At 43.8% G+C, this 16,635-nt stretch overlaps 1 protein-coding gene and 1 long non-coding RNA gene across 2 annotated transcripts in view; one reads left to right on the top strand and one right to left on the bottom strand.

The window, feature by feature from the left end:
- LOC137378184 (uncharacterized) overlaps positions 1–15,267 on the top strand; it is a 41,065-nt gene extending 25,798 nt beyond the window's left edge. The window contains exons 2-3 of the long non-coding RNA XR_010976576.1: positions 2,997–3,113; positions 14,810–15,267. This is a non-coding gene — a long non-coding RNA (uncharacterized lncRNA). The remainder of the gene's footprint in view (positions 1–2,996; positions 3,114–14,809) is intronic.
- ccm2l (CCM2 like scaffold protein) overlaps positions 14,051–16,635 on the bottom strand; it is a 94,943-nt gene continuing 92,358 nt past the window's right edge. The window contains exon 10 of the mRNA XM_068048346.1: positions 14,051–14,329. Within this exon, the coding sequence (XP_067904447.1) occupies positions 14,067–14,329 (263 nt within the window). The 3' untranslated portion in view covers positions 14,051–14,066. The remainder of the gene's footprint in view (positions 14,330–16,635) is intronic.

Raw genomic sequence — 16,635 nt, 5'->3', positions numbered from 1 at the left:
GCAGTTAGCAAACCATCTTGGGATTCATAAATAGAGGTATTGAGTATAAAAGCAGGGAATTTATGCTGAACCTTTATAAAGCTCTGTTTAGGCCCCAATTAGAGTATTGTGTCCAGTTCTGGTCACTACACTTGAGGAAGGCTATGAGGGTCCTTGAGAAGGTGCAGAGCACATTTACCAGAATGATCCCTGGGATCAGAAATTTTAGCTACGCTTAGAATGGTGAAGCTGGGGTTGTTCTCCTTGGAGCAAAGGAGATTGAGGGGAGATTTGATAGAGGTGTACAAGATGATGACAGTTTTAGATAAGGGAGACAAAGAAAAGCTGTTTCCGTTAGCTGATGATGCAAGGACTAGGGAACACTGAATTAAGGGGCTGAATTTTATCAGTCCTCTAGGGATGGGCAGGGTGGCATGGGGACCCATAAGATTGCAAGGGAAGGCAGATGGTGGAGTGCACGTCACCTTCCTGATGACATTCAATTTTGTCAGTGGTGGGGGTGGCCTTCGTGTGGGCTGGGTGGAGGGAGGTCCCTCCTGCTTGGGCAATCTGTGGCCACGGAGGGCCCCGGTGGCAAGGCTGCCCCTGTGCCTACATCCCCACCCCACCCCAGGCGGGAGTCTGTTGCACATTTCACTGAGTAGCTAACATGTGGACTCACAGCAAGCAGCCATGATTGAACAAACTTTATTTACACCTCCCCAACAGAGAGGGCAGCAGAAAGGGCTGTATAAGAAATTGCTTAGCTATTACAATATACTGCATTCCCTCCCCATTTAAAAAAAACTTACACATTAAAATGTAAAATGGTACATGTTCATAATTTCCCAGACCTCTGTAACCATACCTGAAATTTAACAGCTTGGGTTGCATACATGTTACTGGACTCACAACTAAAACATATATGACTATTATTTCCAGAGTAATTTACAGGTTAAAATAAAAGGTTTTCCTTAACAACAGTATGTCTTGAACAAAAATATCATCATTTGACAAGAAGTAATGTAAAGAACAACTTATTTCTTCTTCCTTTCTAAATATTTTCAATTAAGCTATCTGGCTTCTTTCTCTTTCTGTCTGGATATCTGCTTCCATTAGCTTGACTCTGCTCTCTCAACATCTCAGACTGTGTCAACCCTGAATTTGATTTTGATGACCAATTTCACTTAATAGTTGGGAGTGTGAAATTGACTGATTAGTCTTCATCAAAGTCTCTGACTCACTTTGCTCTAGCGGTGGATTCTGTGATACTGGCAAACTTTCAGTTTCTTTGTGACTTGCACTTTCTTTCTGACTTTCACTTGGGACTGTAGTAATCTGGACTATCGGAGGTTTCTCATGCTCTCTGTCAGATTTTCTCTTTCAAGCAAAAGATCTATATGATACTGATGGAGTCTCTCTCCATTCTTCACTAGATATGCGAATGCACCTAGACTTTTTAACAACAACTCCAAACACATACTTCTCCTTATCACCTCGGTGTTTTTCACCATGACCTTCTGATTTCATGCCTTGTGCATCATGACTCATTTCACTCTGTCTTGCTTTTCTCTTACTTAGCTATTGATGTCAGGCTTAAGCAAAGCAGAACTTGTCCTAGGAGTGTATTTAAACGCTAACTCAGAAGGTGAGCAACCTGTTGTAGACAGGTTTTTCTCTAAGGGAACAGAAAATTGTCTAGCTGTGTCAAAGAGAAACATAGACATTACTGCCTAGCTTGTCACCTAGCAAAAACTTCTGCAAAGACCTCTTTACAATTTGTGCAATTCTTTCTGCAGCACCATTTGATGCTGGGTGATATGGTGGTATTAGAGTATGTTTGATTCCATTCTTACTCAGAAATATTTCAAACTCTTCTGATGTAAACTCTGGACCATTATTTGACATCAACACCTCTGGCAACTCATAAATTGCCAACCAACTTCTCAAAACCTCAATAGTTTTGGCACTTGTGGTATTGAGCATAGACTCAACATTTATCAACTTGTTATCAACCAAAACAAAATACTCTTTCCCTTCCACTTCAAAGAAATCAACATGTACTCGTTCCCACAGTTTTCTTGTGTTTGACCATAGAATGAAAGAAACCTTGGTTGGATCATTTCTCTTTCTGAGACACACTTCACAAATTTTCACCAACTCTTCAATATCTCTATCTAACTTTGGATACCAAAAATAGCTTCTTGCTACTGCTTTCATATGGACTATCCCTGTGTGCTTTTGATGAAGTTCCTCTAACAATCTCTCTCTAAACCTTGGTGGAATAATGACTCTTAAACCCCATAGGAGACAGCCTTGATCTACACTCAGTTCACTCACATGTGAAATACATCAACTTCAAATCATCACACTCTTTAGACCAGCCACTCATGATATAATTGAGCACTTTATTGAGCACCACATTGAGCACCACATCCTTCCGGGTTTCTGCACTAATTTCTCGGGCAGACACTGGCATGTCATTTGTGTATGTAAAGTAATTCACAGGCCAAAAGTGAATCAGCCTTCACTTCCTTAATGTCAGACAAACTATTACTGATCCCTACTGAAAATAACTCAGCCCAGTTTAACTGTATTTTCTTAAATCAATTCCTTCCTATCAGGGAGACTTTGTTCCCTCCTACTACTACCAACGGCAAGTAATAGGATGCATCATCATATTCCACCCTAACACTAACTTCACATAACACTGGAATACAGTTACTTGAATAACTCATCAGTTTCACACCAGTTTTGCATAAGGGAATGTGACTTAGAGACATCTTGTACTCTCCCTCTGAGATAACAGACACTGCTGCAGCTGTATCAGTGATGAACAGAAGTTGTGAATCTCCAATTTTCATTTTTACTGTGGGCGCTGGAATTATATCTTTAGCCCTTTTACTCTCATCTTCCATGTGCTGTTAGCCTTACTCTCTGACTGTGTACAACTGTTGATATTCCTGCTCGATAACATCAACTTCTGTTTCTATATATGTGCATTTGAGGACTTCCAGACTCCTGAAGTAGCTTTAGATCTACCATGACCATGGTCTGGTGCATTGCTGCGACCTTGAGCTTTACCGCGACCTGGAGAATTATTGTTTCCTCTACTCCTTCTGGATATGACACAGGTATAGTACTTTGACTGTAAATGGGGGTATTTGGATAGTCGGTGGCTACCATGGCAACAATAGCATCTAAATTCCTGACTCTGAGTCTGTGCACTTGGCTGCCGTGGCCTGGTTCCCACTGAAATCTGGTAGACCTCCCCTGCTGGCTCAAGAAAATAACTTTCTTGCAATTTGCAACTATCTCTTCCTGCCATTTCCATAGTTATGTCTTCATCACAGGCCTCCTTCCATGTTAGCTTATTGCTTTTACTCAAAAGCTTGGCCTGGATTTTACTGCTCTTTAAACCTCCAATGAATGTGTCTCTAAAATTGACTTCTAAGTTCACGCCATACCCACAGTGATGAGAGAGTTTCTTTAATTCAAGAATATAATTAGCAATAGTCTCACTTGGAAACTGCTTCCTTTCACGGAATGCAACTCGCAGTGCGATTTTATTCTTAGTTGTGCCGTAATATCCAGAATCTCTCAAATTTCAGAATAGTCCATAATACTGGGGTCTTGTGGGCAACACTGGTTAGACACAACCTCAAAAGTATTTGGCCCTCATCTACCTTATTAGCTTTCAGCCAAATGTGTAACCTTCACTCGAAATTAAACCAGTCCTCTTTGTTAGGGTTGAATTCCCCCATTGTCCCCCATTGGTTGTTTGCACTGGAGTGCTGACTTGGGTTGCATTGGAGTGCTATAGAAAAGTTTGGTAACTGAGGATAATTAAGGGTTAATTTTATCTTAAGTCTAATCTGTCTTTTATTTAGCAGATTAACTTAACAGTTGCTGTTTGGGTTGGAGAAGGTGAGTTTTAGACCAGCTTTAAACAGAGTTCACTCAGGCTCTGCTTGCAGCTGCACCTTGTTAATTAGAGAATTGGCTTAAACCAGTTTTCAGGGGCTAGAGTCAGCCAGTATAAAAGTGGGCCATCTTACAGTGCAGACATTGTTTGCACTGGAGTGCTATAGTGGAAGTTTGGTAACTGAGGAAGTTCGATGAGGAGGGAGCGAGGAGCTCCTTTCATTTCCTACCTTTCCTCAGAGTGAGGGGAGCCGAGAGCTTCCAAAGAGCACAGCTGACTGGTGAGTAAGTCCTGGTGGGTATTTTTCAAAGTGGATTGAATTGTAAGTTGTTGTTTTAGCAAGACTTAATTGTTTTTTAATTATAATCTTCTATAGTTTTAAATTTAAAGGGTTTAGTCATGGCAGGAGAGCTTGAAGCCGTGGTTTGCTCCTCTTGCTGCATGTGGGAATCCGGGAACATTTCCAGTCCCCGGGACCAGCATGTGTGCAGGAAGTGTGTCCAACTGCAGCTCCTGGAAGCTCGGCTTTCAGAGCTGGAACGCCAGCTGGAAACACTGTGGAGCGTCCGCAAGTCTGAGAGCATTGTGGATAGCACGTATAGAGAGGTGGTCACACCGCAGCTGAAGGGACTTGAGGAAGGAAGGGAATGGGTGACCACCAGGCAGTCCAAGAGAAACAGGCAGGTAGCTCAGGAGTCCCTTGGGGTCCCGCTTGCAAATCGGTATTCCATTTTGGAGGCTGATGAGGCTGGTTCCTCCAGGAGTGCAGACAGAGCCAAGCTTCTGGCACCACAAGCAGCCTGTCTGCATAGGAAGGGGGAAAGAGAGGAAGAGCAATAGTAATAGGGGATTCTATAGTTAGGGGAACAGATAGGCGCTACTGTGGCCGTCAACGTGACTCCAGGATGGTGTGTTGCCTCCCTGGTGCCAGGGTCTGGGATGTCAATAAATGGCTGCAGGGTATCCTGAAGGGGGAGGGTGATAAGGCAGAGGTTATGATACATCATGGTACCAATGACATAGGTAGAAAGAGGGATGAGGTCTTGCATCAAGAATTCAGGGAGTTAGGCAGTAGACTAAAAAGCAGGACCTCTCGGGTTGTAATCTCTGGATTACTCCCAGATCCACGTGCTAGCGAGTATAGAAATAGGAGGATAGCACAGATGAATGTGTGGCTTAAGAGTTGGTGCAGGAGGGAGGGTTTTAGATTCCTGGACCACTGGGACCGTTTCTGGGGAAGGTGGGACCTGTACAAGCGGGACGGTCTACGTGCTGTTGGGAGGAGTTTAAACTAATTTGGCTGGGGGAGGGGACGCAGACTCCTAGCAGAATAGGGCCATAGCTAAGCACAGGAAAGCAAACAAGTCAGAGGGAATAATGCGGAAGTAAGTTTCAAGGGAGTAAGACCAGGATGGAAGGCCTTGACTTTAATGCCAGGAGTATTGCAGGTAAAACGGATGAGTAAAGGGCAATGATTGACACGTGGAATTGTGATATAGTAGCCATCACGGAGACATGGTTGAGGGAGGGGCAGGATTGGCAGCTCAATATCCTGGGATATAGAATCTTCAGGTGAGACAGGAGAGGGTATAAGAGGAGGGGGCATTGCAATATTAGTTAAGGAGTCAGTTACTGCAGTAAGGAGAGATGATATCTTGGAGGGGGCATCAAATGAAGCTTTATGGGTAGAGTTTAGGAATAAAAAAGGGACAGCCACATTGCTAGGTGTTTATTATAGACCCCCAGATAGTCAGCGGGAAATTGAGGAGCAAATATGCGCGCAATTTGCATAGGTGTGTAAAAATAATAGGGTAATTATATTAGGTGATTTCAACTTTCCCAACATTAATTAGGATAGTCATCGTGTTAAGGGCTTAGATGGAGTGGAGTTCTTAAAATGTATACAGGAGAACTTTTTAGCCCAATATGTAGAGGATCCAACAAGGGAGGGTGCAGTGCTGGACCTAATTCTGGGGAATGAAGCCAGACAGGTGGTTGATGTGTTGGTGGGGGAGCATTTTGGTGATAGTGACCATAACATGGTACAATTTAAGCTTGTTATGGAGAAAGAAATAGATAAGTTGCAAAAAAAGGTTTTGGACTGGGGGAGAGCGAATTTTAGTAAAATAAGGCAGGATCTGGCCAAGGTAGACTGGAAAGAGTTACTTGTTGGGAAATCTACAGAAGAGCAGTGGGCTGCATTCAAAAGGAAATGGGGAGGGTACAGGCCCAACATGTTCCCTCCAGGGTAATAGGTAGGAGCAACAAGCCCAGAGAACCATAGATGACCAGAAACATTCAGGGTACGATGAGAAGGAAAAGAGAGGCTTTTAGTAAATACAAGGAGAGCAAATCAATGGAAGCATTAGTGGAGTACAGAAAGTGTAGGATGGAGCTTAAGAAAGCAATTAGGAGAGCAAAGAGGGGATATGAGAAAGCTTTGGCTGGTATAAGTAGGGAAAATCCCAAGATATTCTATAAGTATATCAATGGGAAGAGGATAACCAGGGAAAGAGTGGGACCCATTAGGGACCAAGGGGGAAATTTGTGGGTGGAGCCAGAGGACATTGGTAGGGTGTTGAACGAATACTTCGCATCTGTCTTCACCCAAGAGAATGAGGATGTAGATATGGAACTTAGAGAGAGAGACTGTGAGGTTCTTGAGCAAATTGTCATAGGGAGTGACAAGGTATTGGAGGTTTTGGCAGGCTTAAAAGTGGACAAATCTCCAGGTCTGGACGATTTGTGTCCCAGGATGCTGTGGGACGCGAGGATGGAGATTGCAGGGACTCTGACCCTAATTTTTAATTCCTCTCTAGCCACGGGGGAGGTGCCAGAGGACTGGAGAACAGCTAATGTGGTCCCACTATTTAAGAAAGGTTGTAGATAAGCCAGTGGTAGGGAAACTATTGGAGAAAATTCTGAAGGAGAATCTATCTCCACTTGGAGAGGCAAAATTTGATTAGCAATAGTCAGCATGGCTTTGTCAGAGGGAGGTCATGCCTAACAAATTTGATTGAATTTTTTGAGCATGTGACCAGGTGTGTGGATGAGGGTAGTGCAGTTCATATAGTTTACATGGATTTCAGCAAAGCCTTTGACAAGGTCCCACATGGGAGACTTATCAAGAAAGCAAATGCACATGGGATACAAGGTAACTTGATAAGATGGATTCAAAATTGGCTTAGCTGTAGGAGACAGAGTGATGACAGATGGCTGTTTTAGTGACTGGAAGCCAGTGTCCAGTGGCGTACCACAGGGATTTGTGCTGGGTCCCCTATTGTTTGTCATTTATATAAACGACATAGATGACTATGTGGGGGGTAGGATCAGTAAGTTCGTGGATGACAAAGATTGGCCGAGTGGTTAACAGTGAGGTGGAGTGTCTTAGGTTACAGGAAGATATAGGCGGGATGGTCAAATGGGCAGAAAAGTGGCAGATGGAACTTAACACTGAAAAATGAGGTGATACACTTTGGAAGGAGTAATGTGACACGGAAGTATTCAATGAATGGCCTGACACTGGGAAGTTCCGAGGAACAAAGGGACCTTGGTGTGTTTGTCCATAGATCTCTGAAGGCAGAAGGGAGGCTTAATAGGGTGGTGAAAAAGGCATATGGGATACTTGCCTTTATCAATCGAGGCATAGATTACAAAAGCAGGGAGGTCATGTTGGAGTTGTACAGAACTTTGGTAAGGCCACAGCTGGAGTACTGTGTGCAATTCTGGTCGCCACATTATAGGAAGGATGTGATTGCATTGGAGGGGGTGCAGAGGCGGTTCACCAGGATGTTGCCCGGGATGGAACATTTAAGCTATGAAGAGAGGTTGGATCGGCTTGGGTTGTTTTCGCTGGAGCAGAGAAGACTGAGGGGTGACCTGATCGAGGTGTACAAGATTATGAGGGGCATGGACAGGGTGGATAGGGAGCAGCTGTTCCCCTTAGTTGAAGGGTCAGTTACGAGGGGTCACAAGTTTAAGGTGAGGGTCGGGAGGTTTAAGGGGGACTTGAGGAAGAACTTTTTTACCCAGAGGGTGGTGATGGTCTGGAATGCCCTGCCTGGGAGGGTGGTAGATGCAGGTTGCCTCACATCCTTTAAAAAGTACTTGGATGAGCACTTGGCACATCATAACATTCAAGGCTATGGGCCAAGTGCTGACAAATGGGATTAGGTAGACAGGTCAGGTGTTTTAATGCATCGGTGCAGACTCAATGGGGCCGAAGGGCCTCTTCACTATTATTCTGTGATTCTGTCCCAAAATTTGTCTTCAGTGCCATTTTCTTTCAATTACGTACTATGCTGACTCATTGAGTTCTACCTGAATACGATGTGCACCCACAAAGAGCAATCTTGCAAATCACTCTAACTTCCTCAAAATCAAGTTTGGGAGCTCCAAAAAATGTGTCACAATATTCTTCAGACCTTAATTTCATGAATGGAATATAAAAAAAGAATCAGTCTCATCTCGTTGCCATCTTTCTGTCATGCATTTCACTGAGCAGCTAATATATGGACTCACAGTAAACAGCCATTACCGAACAAATTTTATTCACACCTCCCCAAACAGAGAGAGCAGCAGAAATTACACCTCCCCAACAGAGATGGCAGCAGAGAGGGCAGTATAACAAATTGCTCAGCTGTTGCATATACTGACTGGCCCTAGTGAGTCCGCCCCAACTCTGCTCTCCGAGGTTCCTTGGCTGCTGCTGGTCCTGGGCCTTTTGTAGTACCAGCAGTGGCCACTGCTCCCATGGCGCTGCTGGGACTGCTGAGCTGCCAGCCCTCTGATTGGCTGGCAGCTCTTGGAAGTGGGAACTCCTATCCTTATAGGGATAGGGAGCCCAGCTCCAGGTAGTTAATTGCCTGAATGTTGTAAAATGCAGCCTGGGGTCCTGCAGTGCGATGCTGAGGTGGGGTTCCCCTCGGCTTTCTGGCCTGGCATTGAAACCCCGCTAGCTACATAAAATTCAGCCCAAGACTTTGGGCAGGAGATGCAGGGGGAAAGTGAGGAAGAATATTTTTTTGCGCAGCGAGTGGAAATGACCTGGAAACCACTACCTACAAGGATGGTGGAGGCGGAGACGATGAATAATTTCAAAAGGAAATTGGATGGGCACTTGAGGGAAATAAACTTGCAGGGCTATGAGGATAAAGTGGAGAAATGGGACTGATTATATTGCCACAATGACTCTATGACCTAGGATTAGGGAAGGGAAGGCTCAGTCCAGTTCCTGCTCCTGATCACTATTAAATGCCTCTGCTGGAAATTGTGTGCATTTGGGTATTGGGCGGCACAGTGGTGCAGTGATTAGCACCGCAGCCTCACAGCTTCAGTGACCCGGGTTTGATTCTGGGTACTGCCTGTGTGGAGTTTGCAAGTTCTCTCTGTGACTGTGTGGGTTTTCGCCGGGTGCTCCGGTTTCATCCCACAGCCAAAGACTTGCAGGTTGATGGGTAAATTGGCCATTATAAATTGCCCCTAGTATAGGTAGGTGGTAGGGGAAGGTGGGGATGTGAGAGGGTAATGGGATTAATGTAGGATTAGTATAAATGGGTGGTTGATGGTTGGCACAGATTCGGTGGGCTGAAGGGCCTGTTTCAGTGCTGTATCTCTAAATAAATAAAAATAAGATGAGACTTAAGCTCAACTCCACAGTTAAACCGCCTGCCACTGTTTGTTTTCATGGCTCAGATTTGAATAATGAAGGAAGATAAGGTAATAGAAGATGGCTGACTGGTGTGTAACTGTACCCTGGCATAAGTCAGCGCTATCAAGGGAGGAAGGAGGAATAAAATAACCTAAGCTTATTGGAACATTCTGCAATCCATTGGAGACTTGGGCTCGTGGGGAATAGATTGAAGATAAGACTGTAACATTGTAATCCTGATTTCCTGAACAGTATATCCTGTCAGTACAGCTTGTCGCATTGAAATTACTCCTAAAGACTATACAGACCATTAAGGTTGGTCCTATACACACCTCCATTTCAAGATTTAATCTGGCCAAACTGGTGTCATTCCACCATGCTGAATCAAAAATCGATGAATTTTCCTGCTGAATGATGGACCCAAGCCTGTAGGTTTGTTTTATAAATTAAAAAGTCACATCTGTGAAGAAGTTACTCCCATCAAAGCTCAGGCCTGAAAGATTAACCTGATTTATTTTCAGTGCATTTACAGCATTTTCTGTTTTTATTTCAGTTTATCCTTAGTTTGTTTTCAACGTTGGGAGCTAACTATTTTCATCTATGTGTTTGGTGCTTGTCTGTCACATATGTATAGTGAGGGAAAATGGGAGGCAAATAAATCATGATTGGTTCAAACATCCTATTAATTTAGAAATCACTATTATCTGTTAAATGAACCATGATAATTGGCTGTAAATGGGACATTTAACTCAATCAATCAACAAACATGGAAAGGTAAATAAGCAAGTGCCTCATTTCTCTCCCTACTATATTTGCAAATCCTAGTCTCCCCACCAATGAGTTCTGCTAAGTACTAAACTTCTATCATCATGTGATCAGATCCTCAACTCTTCCTCCCTCCAATATTTCCAGAATCACTGAGTACTGCTGGATATCCTATACGAGTGCTGACCACAATAATTCCTCCCCTCAGTAAATACTACCAGACCTATCCCTACACCTGCCAGGTGCTGTCAAGTCCAAGCCTTCCCCTTTTTCTGCAAGGTCATGGTTCTCAGCCAGTGAAGAAAGATCCCTTTTACACTCTCCAAATGCTGGCAGGACCCAGTTTCCTCTTGCACCTTCATGGAATATTCAAGGATCTAGAGTATCTGATACACTCCAAAACCCTTGCCCAAAGTCCAGCTGATACATCCACTCAGTCCTTCTGACAGCTCATGCCAGCTCACTCCAAATGCCTACCTCAGTCCCAGCCTTGGTACCTCTTTTGGCCTCAGGTCTATACCTGAGATCGCACATCAGTGGAAGATGGTATATCAGTAATGGAACATATGTGAGAGCCACACAGAGACATTGGGAGACACACAGAAGGGAGAGGAGACAGACAAAAGGAGAAACTTACAAAAAAGTGAGAGAGGCAAAGAAGTCCATCACATACAAAGAGATAAAGATACCATGAAGAAAATGAAGTCTATAAAAAACACAGAAAGAGAGAGAAGAGTGAAATACAAATACAGCAATAGACAAAGGAACACTGAAAAAAATAGTGGAAATGAAGTGGAGAAAATTTCCAGAAGGAGATGCATAATTTGTTTAATGATTTCGCCTGTGCTCAGAGCCAAAAAAGTTCATTATTGCAAGACACCACAAAAGAACTTCAAAACAAAGCATTATGTTGAATGAATTCCCTATTCAATTCATTATAGTCATTTTAACACAAAAATATGTATAATAACTTTAACCGTATGGTGCACACAGTTTAAATAGGATGTTATTTCTTATCCACATTTTGGATATTTTCTCAGCTTTTGAAGAAGATAAAAATCAAATTCAGACTCATTTTACATAATGACATCCAATTATAATTTTCTGGAGGCTAGCAAAATACAAGCCTACCATTCATTTAAGCTTGAAAATGACAGTGAGCCATAATATTGTATGAATGTTAATCCCAGTTGTATGAAATTCCTCTCTTTAATTTATTCATGGGATGTGGGCATCACTGGCTATGCCAGCATTTACTGCCCATCCCTAATTGCCCTTGAGAAAGTGGTGGTGAGCTGCCTTCTTGAACCGCTGCAGTCCATGTGAGGTAGGTACACCCACAGTGCTGTTAGGAAGGGAGTTCCAGGATTTTGACCCAGTGACAGTGAAGGAACGGCGATATAGTTCCAAATCAGGATGGTGTGTGACTTGGACAGGAACTTGCAGGTGGTGATGTTCCTATGCATTTGCTGCTCTTGTCCTTTGAGGTAGTAGAGGTCGCGGGTTTGGAAGGTGCTGTCTACGAAGCCATGGTGCGTTGCTGCAGTGCATCTTGTAGATGGTACACACTGCTGCCACTGTACGTTTGTGGTGGAGGGAGTGAATGTTTGTGGATGGTGTGCCAATCAAGCGGGCTGTTTTGTCCTGGATGGTATCGAGCTTCTTGAATGTTGTTGGAGCTGCACCCATCCAAACAAGTGGAGAGTATTCCATCGCACTCCTGACTTGTGCCTTATGGATGGTGGACAGGCTTTGGGGAGTCAGGAGGTGAGTCACCTGCTGCAGGATTCCTAGCCTCTGACCTGCTCTTGTAGCCACAGTATTTATATGGCTATTCCAGTTCAATTTCTGGTCAATGGTAGCCCCTAGGATGTTGATAGTGGGGGATTCAGTGATGGTAATGCCATTGAATGTCCAGGGGAGATGGTTAGATTCTCTCTTGTTGGATATGGTCATTGCCTGGCACTCGTGTGACACACATGTTATTTGCCACTTATCAGCCCAAGCCTGGATATTGTCCAAGTCTTGCTGCATTTCGACACGGATTGCTTCAGTATTTGAGGAGTCGCGAATGGTGCTGAAGATTGTGTAATCATCAGCAAACATCCCCACTTCCGACCTTATGATTGAAGGAAGGTCATTGATGAAGCAGCCGAAGATGGTTGGGCCTAGGACACTACCCTGAGGAACTCCTGCAGTGATGTCCTGGAGCTCTGATGATTGACCTCCAACATCTTCCTTTGCGCTCGGCATGACTCCAACCAGCAGAGTTTTACTCCTGATTCTCATTGACCTCAGTTTTGCTAGGGCTCCTTGATGCTGTACTCGGTCAAATGCTGCCTTGATGTCAAGGGCAGTCACTCTCACCTCACCTCTTGAGTTCAGCTCTTTTGTCCATGTTTGAACCAAGGCTGTAATGAGGTCAGGCTCTGAGTGGCCCTGGCGGAACCTGAACTGAGCATCACTGAGCAGGTTATTGTTAAGCAAGTGCTGCTTGATGGCACTGTTGATGACACCTTCTGTCACTTTGCTGATGATTGAGAGTAGGCTGATGGGGCGGTAATTGGCCGGGTTGGACTTGTCCTGCTTTTTGTGTACAGGAGATACCTGGGCAATTTTCCACATTGCCGGGTCGATGCCAGTGTTGTAGCTGTACTGGAACAGCTTGGCTAGGGGCGCGGCACGTTCGGGAGCACCGGTCTTCGGTACTATTTTCATGAAGACATTGGGCGGAAATTTCCTCGCCCCTCGGTGGTGGGTTTGGATACGGAACCGAACGCAAGTTTAGAAAGTTGCATGTAAGAGGATCCCTGCCTCTGAGAACTCTTGCCAGAGGCTGGATCAAAGTGGCGGTGGTAATGTGTCCAGCAGCAGCAGACATATAGTTGAGGCATTAAGTAATTAGCAGTCATTTATTGAAGAATCTGAGATTTTGCCGAGGGTGCAGGAGGCCCTTGCTTTGTCTGTAACTCGCCCACTCACAGGAGGCGACAGCAAACCAGAGCTCAGGGCGCCATGAGATCAGCAAGAAATTTTAATATTGGGGGAACAAACTAGCAATCGTGGGGCCTTCTGCCAGCAAAGGCTTGCTAGTGGATTCGCCTCATCTGCAGAGGGATCCACTAGAGAGTGCTAGGCGGAAGGGATAGACTGCCACTCACATAATGAGAATCACGCCTCCATCTTGTGCTGTCCTCTCCTGCTCCATGTGGATCAGCAGCACACAGCCTTCACAGTAGGATTGGTGTCTGCCTTTTGCCTCAGGAGCTCCGAGGGGCCTTCCTGCCTGTGCAGCCCGCCCGCCGTTCCTAATTGAACAACAAAAGCAGAAGCGGTCCGTGAATTGGTCGCCTCCTGGACGATTGCACAGGTGGGCGCATTGCAGACACCAGCGGGGTCGGGACCCGGAAATAGTCCCGTCGTCTGAAAATGTTTAAAGAGAAGAAGATTCCGTCCATCGGCCCAACTGAAGCAAAAAAGTCATTATCTTGGTTAAGATGATGGAGAGAGAAATTTGATACGAGTATATTAATATTTGTATGACAACATTGTTCAGTGATTTTCCAGCTGTAGTTTTACCAAAATATTTAACACTTAGAAACAATCAAACATTTAGCATACTGCACATCTTACTAGCAGGAAACAAGAACTTTATGCAGACTTTCACACTTCGTTGTGCTGAGTGACTGCGAAGTCAAGTCATTAATTAGAACAGTTAAGCAAAGTGATAGAATGTTTTTATGTTGCTCACAGTAAATCATCTTCCACATCACATCCTAAAGCTTCTATGTCATGTGTAATATTAGAAATCATTCTTTCAAAGGTATCTGATTCTGAAGGCACAGACCAGCTGTCATAACTTCTGACTGCAGATGCTGATGTATTACTCATACTCCTCTTGATTCTTCCAAAGCTGTCGGTCAATATCCCTCTTCCATCTTTAATTCCAATGGTTTCTAAAAAGCTTTCAAAGTAGCTTGTGTCTTTATCAGGTATGAAGGCCCGCATCCCTATGTTAAGAATGAGACATAAATTAGTTAGCTCAAAATTTTCCCTGCAAGAACTGTAGAGACTACAAACAGGAACATGGGAACAGGAGTAGGTCATTTAGCCCCTCAAGCCTGTTCTGCCATTCAGTGAGATCATGGCTGATTGGTGACCTAACTCCATATACCTGCTTTTGCCCCATATCCTTTAATACCTTCAGATCATAAAAATCTATCAATCTCAGATTTAAAATTTACAATTGATCTAAAAGCATCACAAAACTAATTCCTTCCCTCATGGAAGTAACTATTCTGAAAGTTAGAAGACTTGAATCTGAACTCTCATCAGCATCAACAGTGATTCTAGTTACTGGGGGAAAAGATACCTTGGATTGTTGTCCATTTAAGCTACTTAATATGCATAATACTTCACTGAACTGGTAATTTCAATTTCAATATTTTAATAAAATTATGTGACAAAATATTGACATATCTTTTGTATAGGGAAAATGTTCCATCTTCAAGCAATACTAAACTTAGCCTGTAGAGTGCTCTGGTCAGGTCACACCTTGAAAACTGCATCGAGCTCTGATCACTGATTTACAAAGGAATCGTTCAAACATTGGAAGTGGAACAGGGAAGAACAATTGGCCTGATGCTGAGCATTACAGGATTGCATTATGAGGAATGACACTTTGCAGCCTTGAAAGGAAATGCCTGAGAGATAATCTTATAGAAGGTGTTAATTGGTACTAATAGGTACTGAATCTGTTGGATACCATGAGGGAGAGGGCTATAAAATCTTTCTCAATGAATCAAGTGGCCACTTTCACCTGTTTCTATTTGTGAAAAATACAACACTTAAAAAAAATATATTTTTTAGGAAGGAAATAAGTAACATCACGAATCATGGAATGGTTTCAGGGTGGGAATGTAAAGCTTAAAATGGCACTGGAACTCAATGGGCTGAATTTTACCAGCCCCTCGACGTTGGGGGTCATGGTGGTGGGGGGGGGGGGCCTGTAAAATACTTGCGGGCGGGGCTCGCCATGACCCCAGCTGCATTTTATCTGTGGCGGTGAGGCCTCTGCAACTGTGGTGGGGCCTTCATTTACATATTTAAATTAATTAAAACGAAATGCAAATAAACTTACCTGGTCCCGGTGGCCGTCCCACGCCGATTTTACGGCCACTGGCCGCACCTCATATACCTTTGAAACTCCATTCGGAGTTCCTAGGCGAGACACTAGTGGGGAGGGGGGGGGGAATGGGTGAAATTATCAGGGTGGGGGAGCGGGGAAAACACTTCTTATTGGCTTGTGGGGATGGTAGGAAGGAGTTTAAGGGCAAATGTGAGAAGGTTGGGGGGAAAGTTCGGGGTGGGAATAAAATACGTTTTCTGAATATAGGGCATTAAAAAAACCATTGGGGGGCAGTGTTGGGAAAGGGCCTCCATCTTCTAATTATTTTTTATAAGCGAATGAAAAGTAATATACCTTTAAAAATGTAAATTTTTGCTAAAGCTTGAAGCCCTTTAAAAATGGCACCGGTGCCTGTGTGGTGGCGCTGGACGCCATTGCCGGGGACTGAGCAGCTGCCCCCGCTATGTCATCGGGGCGGCCACTCCACCCCCTCCACTTAAATGAGCCCCCGTGTGAAATATCATGAGGGCTCAGCGGCGGCATGCTCATCAAATTCAGCCTAATGTAACCGATTTGGAACCTCTCAGAGCAGCATTATCAAACTTTAAACCATTTTTCTGCTCTGTACAAAAATTAACAGAACTTGTATTTGTCCTGTATTAATTTTCCTCTGTGGAATTTTGGTGAAGTGATGTGAACTGGATTATGCCGGTTGTTTCTTTAGTTCCAAAGACCTATGTCTCACTTAAATCAGCTCTCTGTCCTATATACGAATATAAAATGCTTGTGCAATACTATTATTAATTGTGGTCAAAAGTAACATCTTTTTAGGTTCAATTTAATGTAATAAATGCAGAAATCAAGACGCTTGTTTCCTTACATCCCCCTCAAATAAAAGGGCCAGTCTAAAATCCAGAGTAAAGGAAAAATCTGAACTGAGACCGTAATGATCTTCCGACCATGCTGGTCAGCCTATAGATTTTTGTTATGTAATCAACATGAAACTGCCTGTTAAGATAATATTAAACCAGTCAGAAGTGGATCATTTCAATTTGGAACACAGGAACAATCTTCTACACACAGCACGTATATTCCCTCCTCCCTTATTTAATATCACACAGAAAGGTACCCAAATGCCTTAGCATAGAAACAAGTACTGGTATTTAGATCTGCAAGTTAATGAGGGGA

Source organism: Heterodontus francisci, chromosome 16 (genome assembly GCF_036365525.1).
Source record: "Heterodontus francisci isolate sHetFra1 chromosome 16, sHetFra1.hap1, whole genome shotgun sequence".
In the NCBI taxonomy this organism is placed as follows: domain Eukaryota; kingdom Metazoa; phylum Chordata; class Chondrichthyes; order Heterodontiformes; family Heterodontidae; genus Heterodontus; species Heterodontus francisci.
This window is presented reverse-complemented; position numbering and strand designations above follow the sequence as displayed.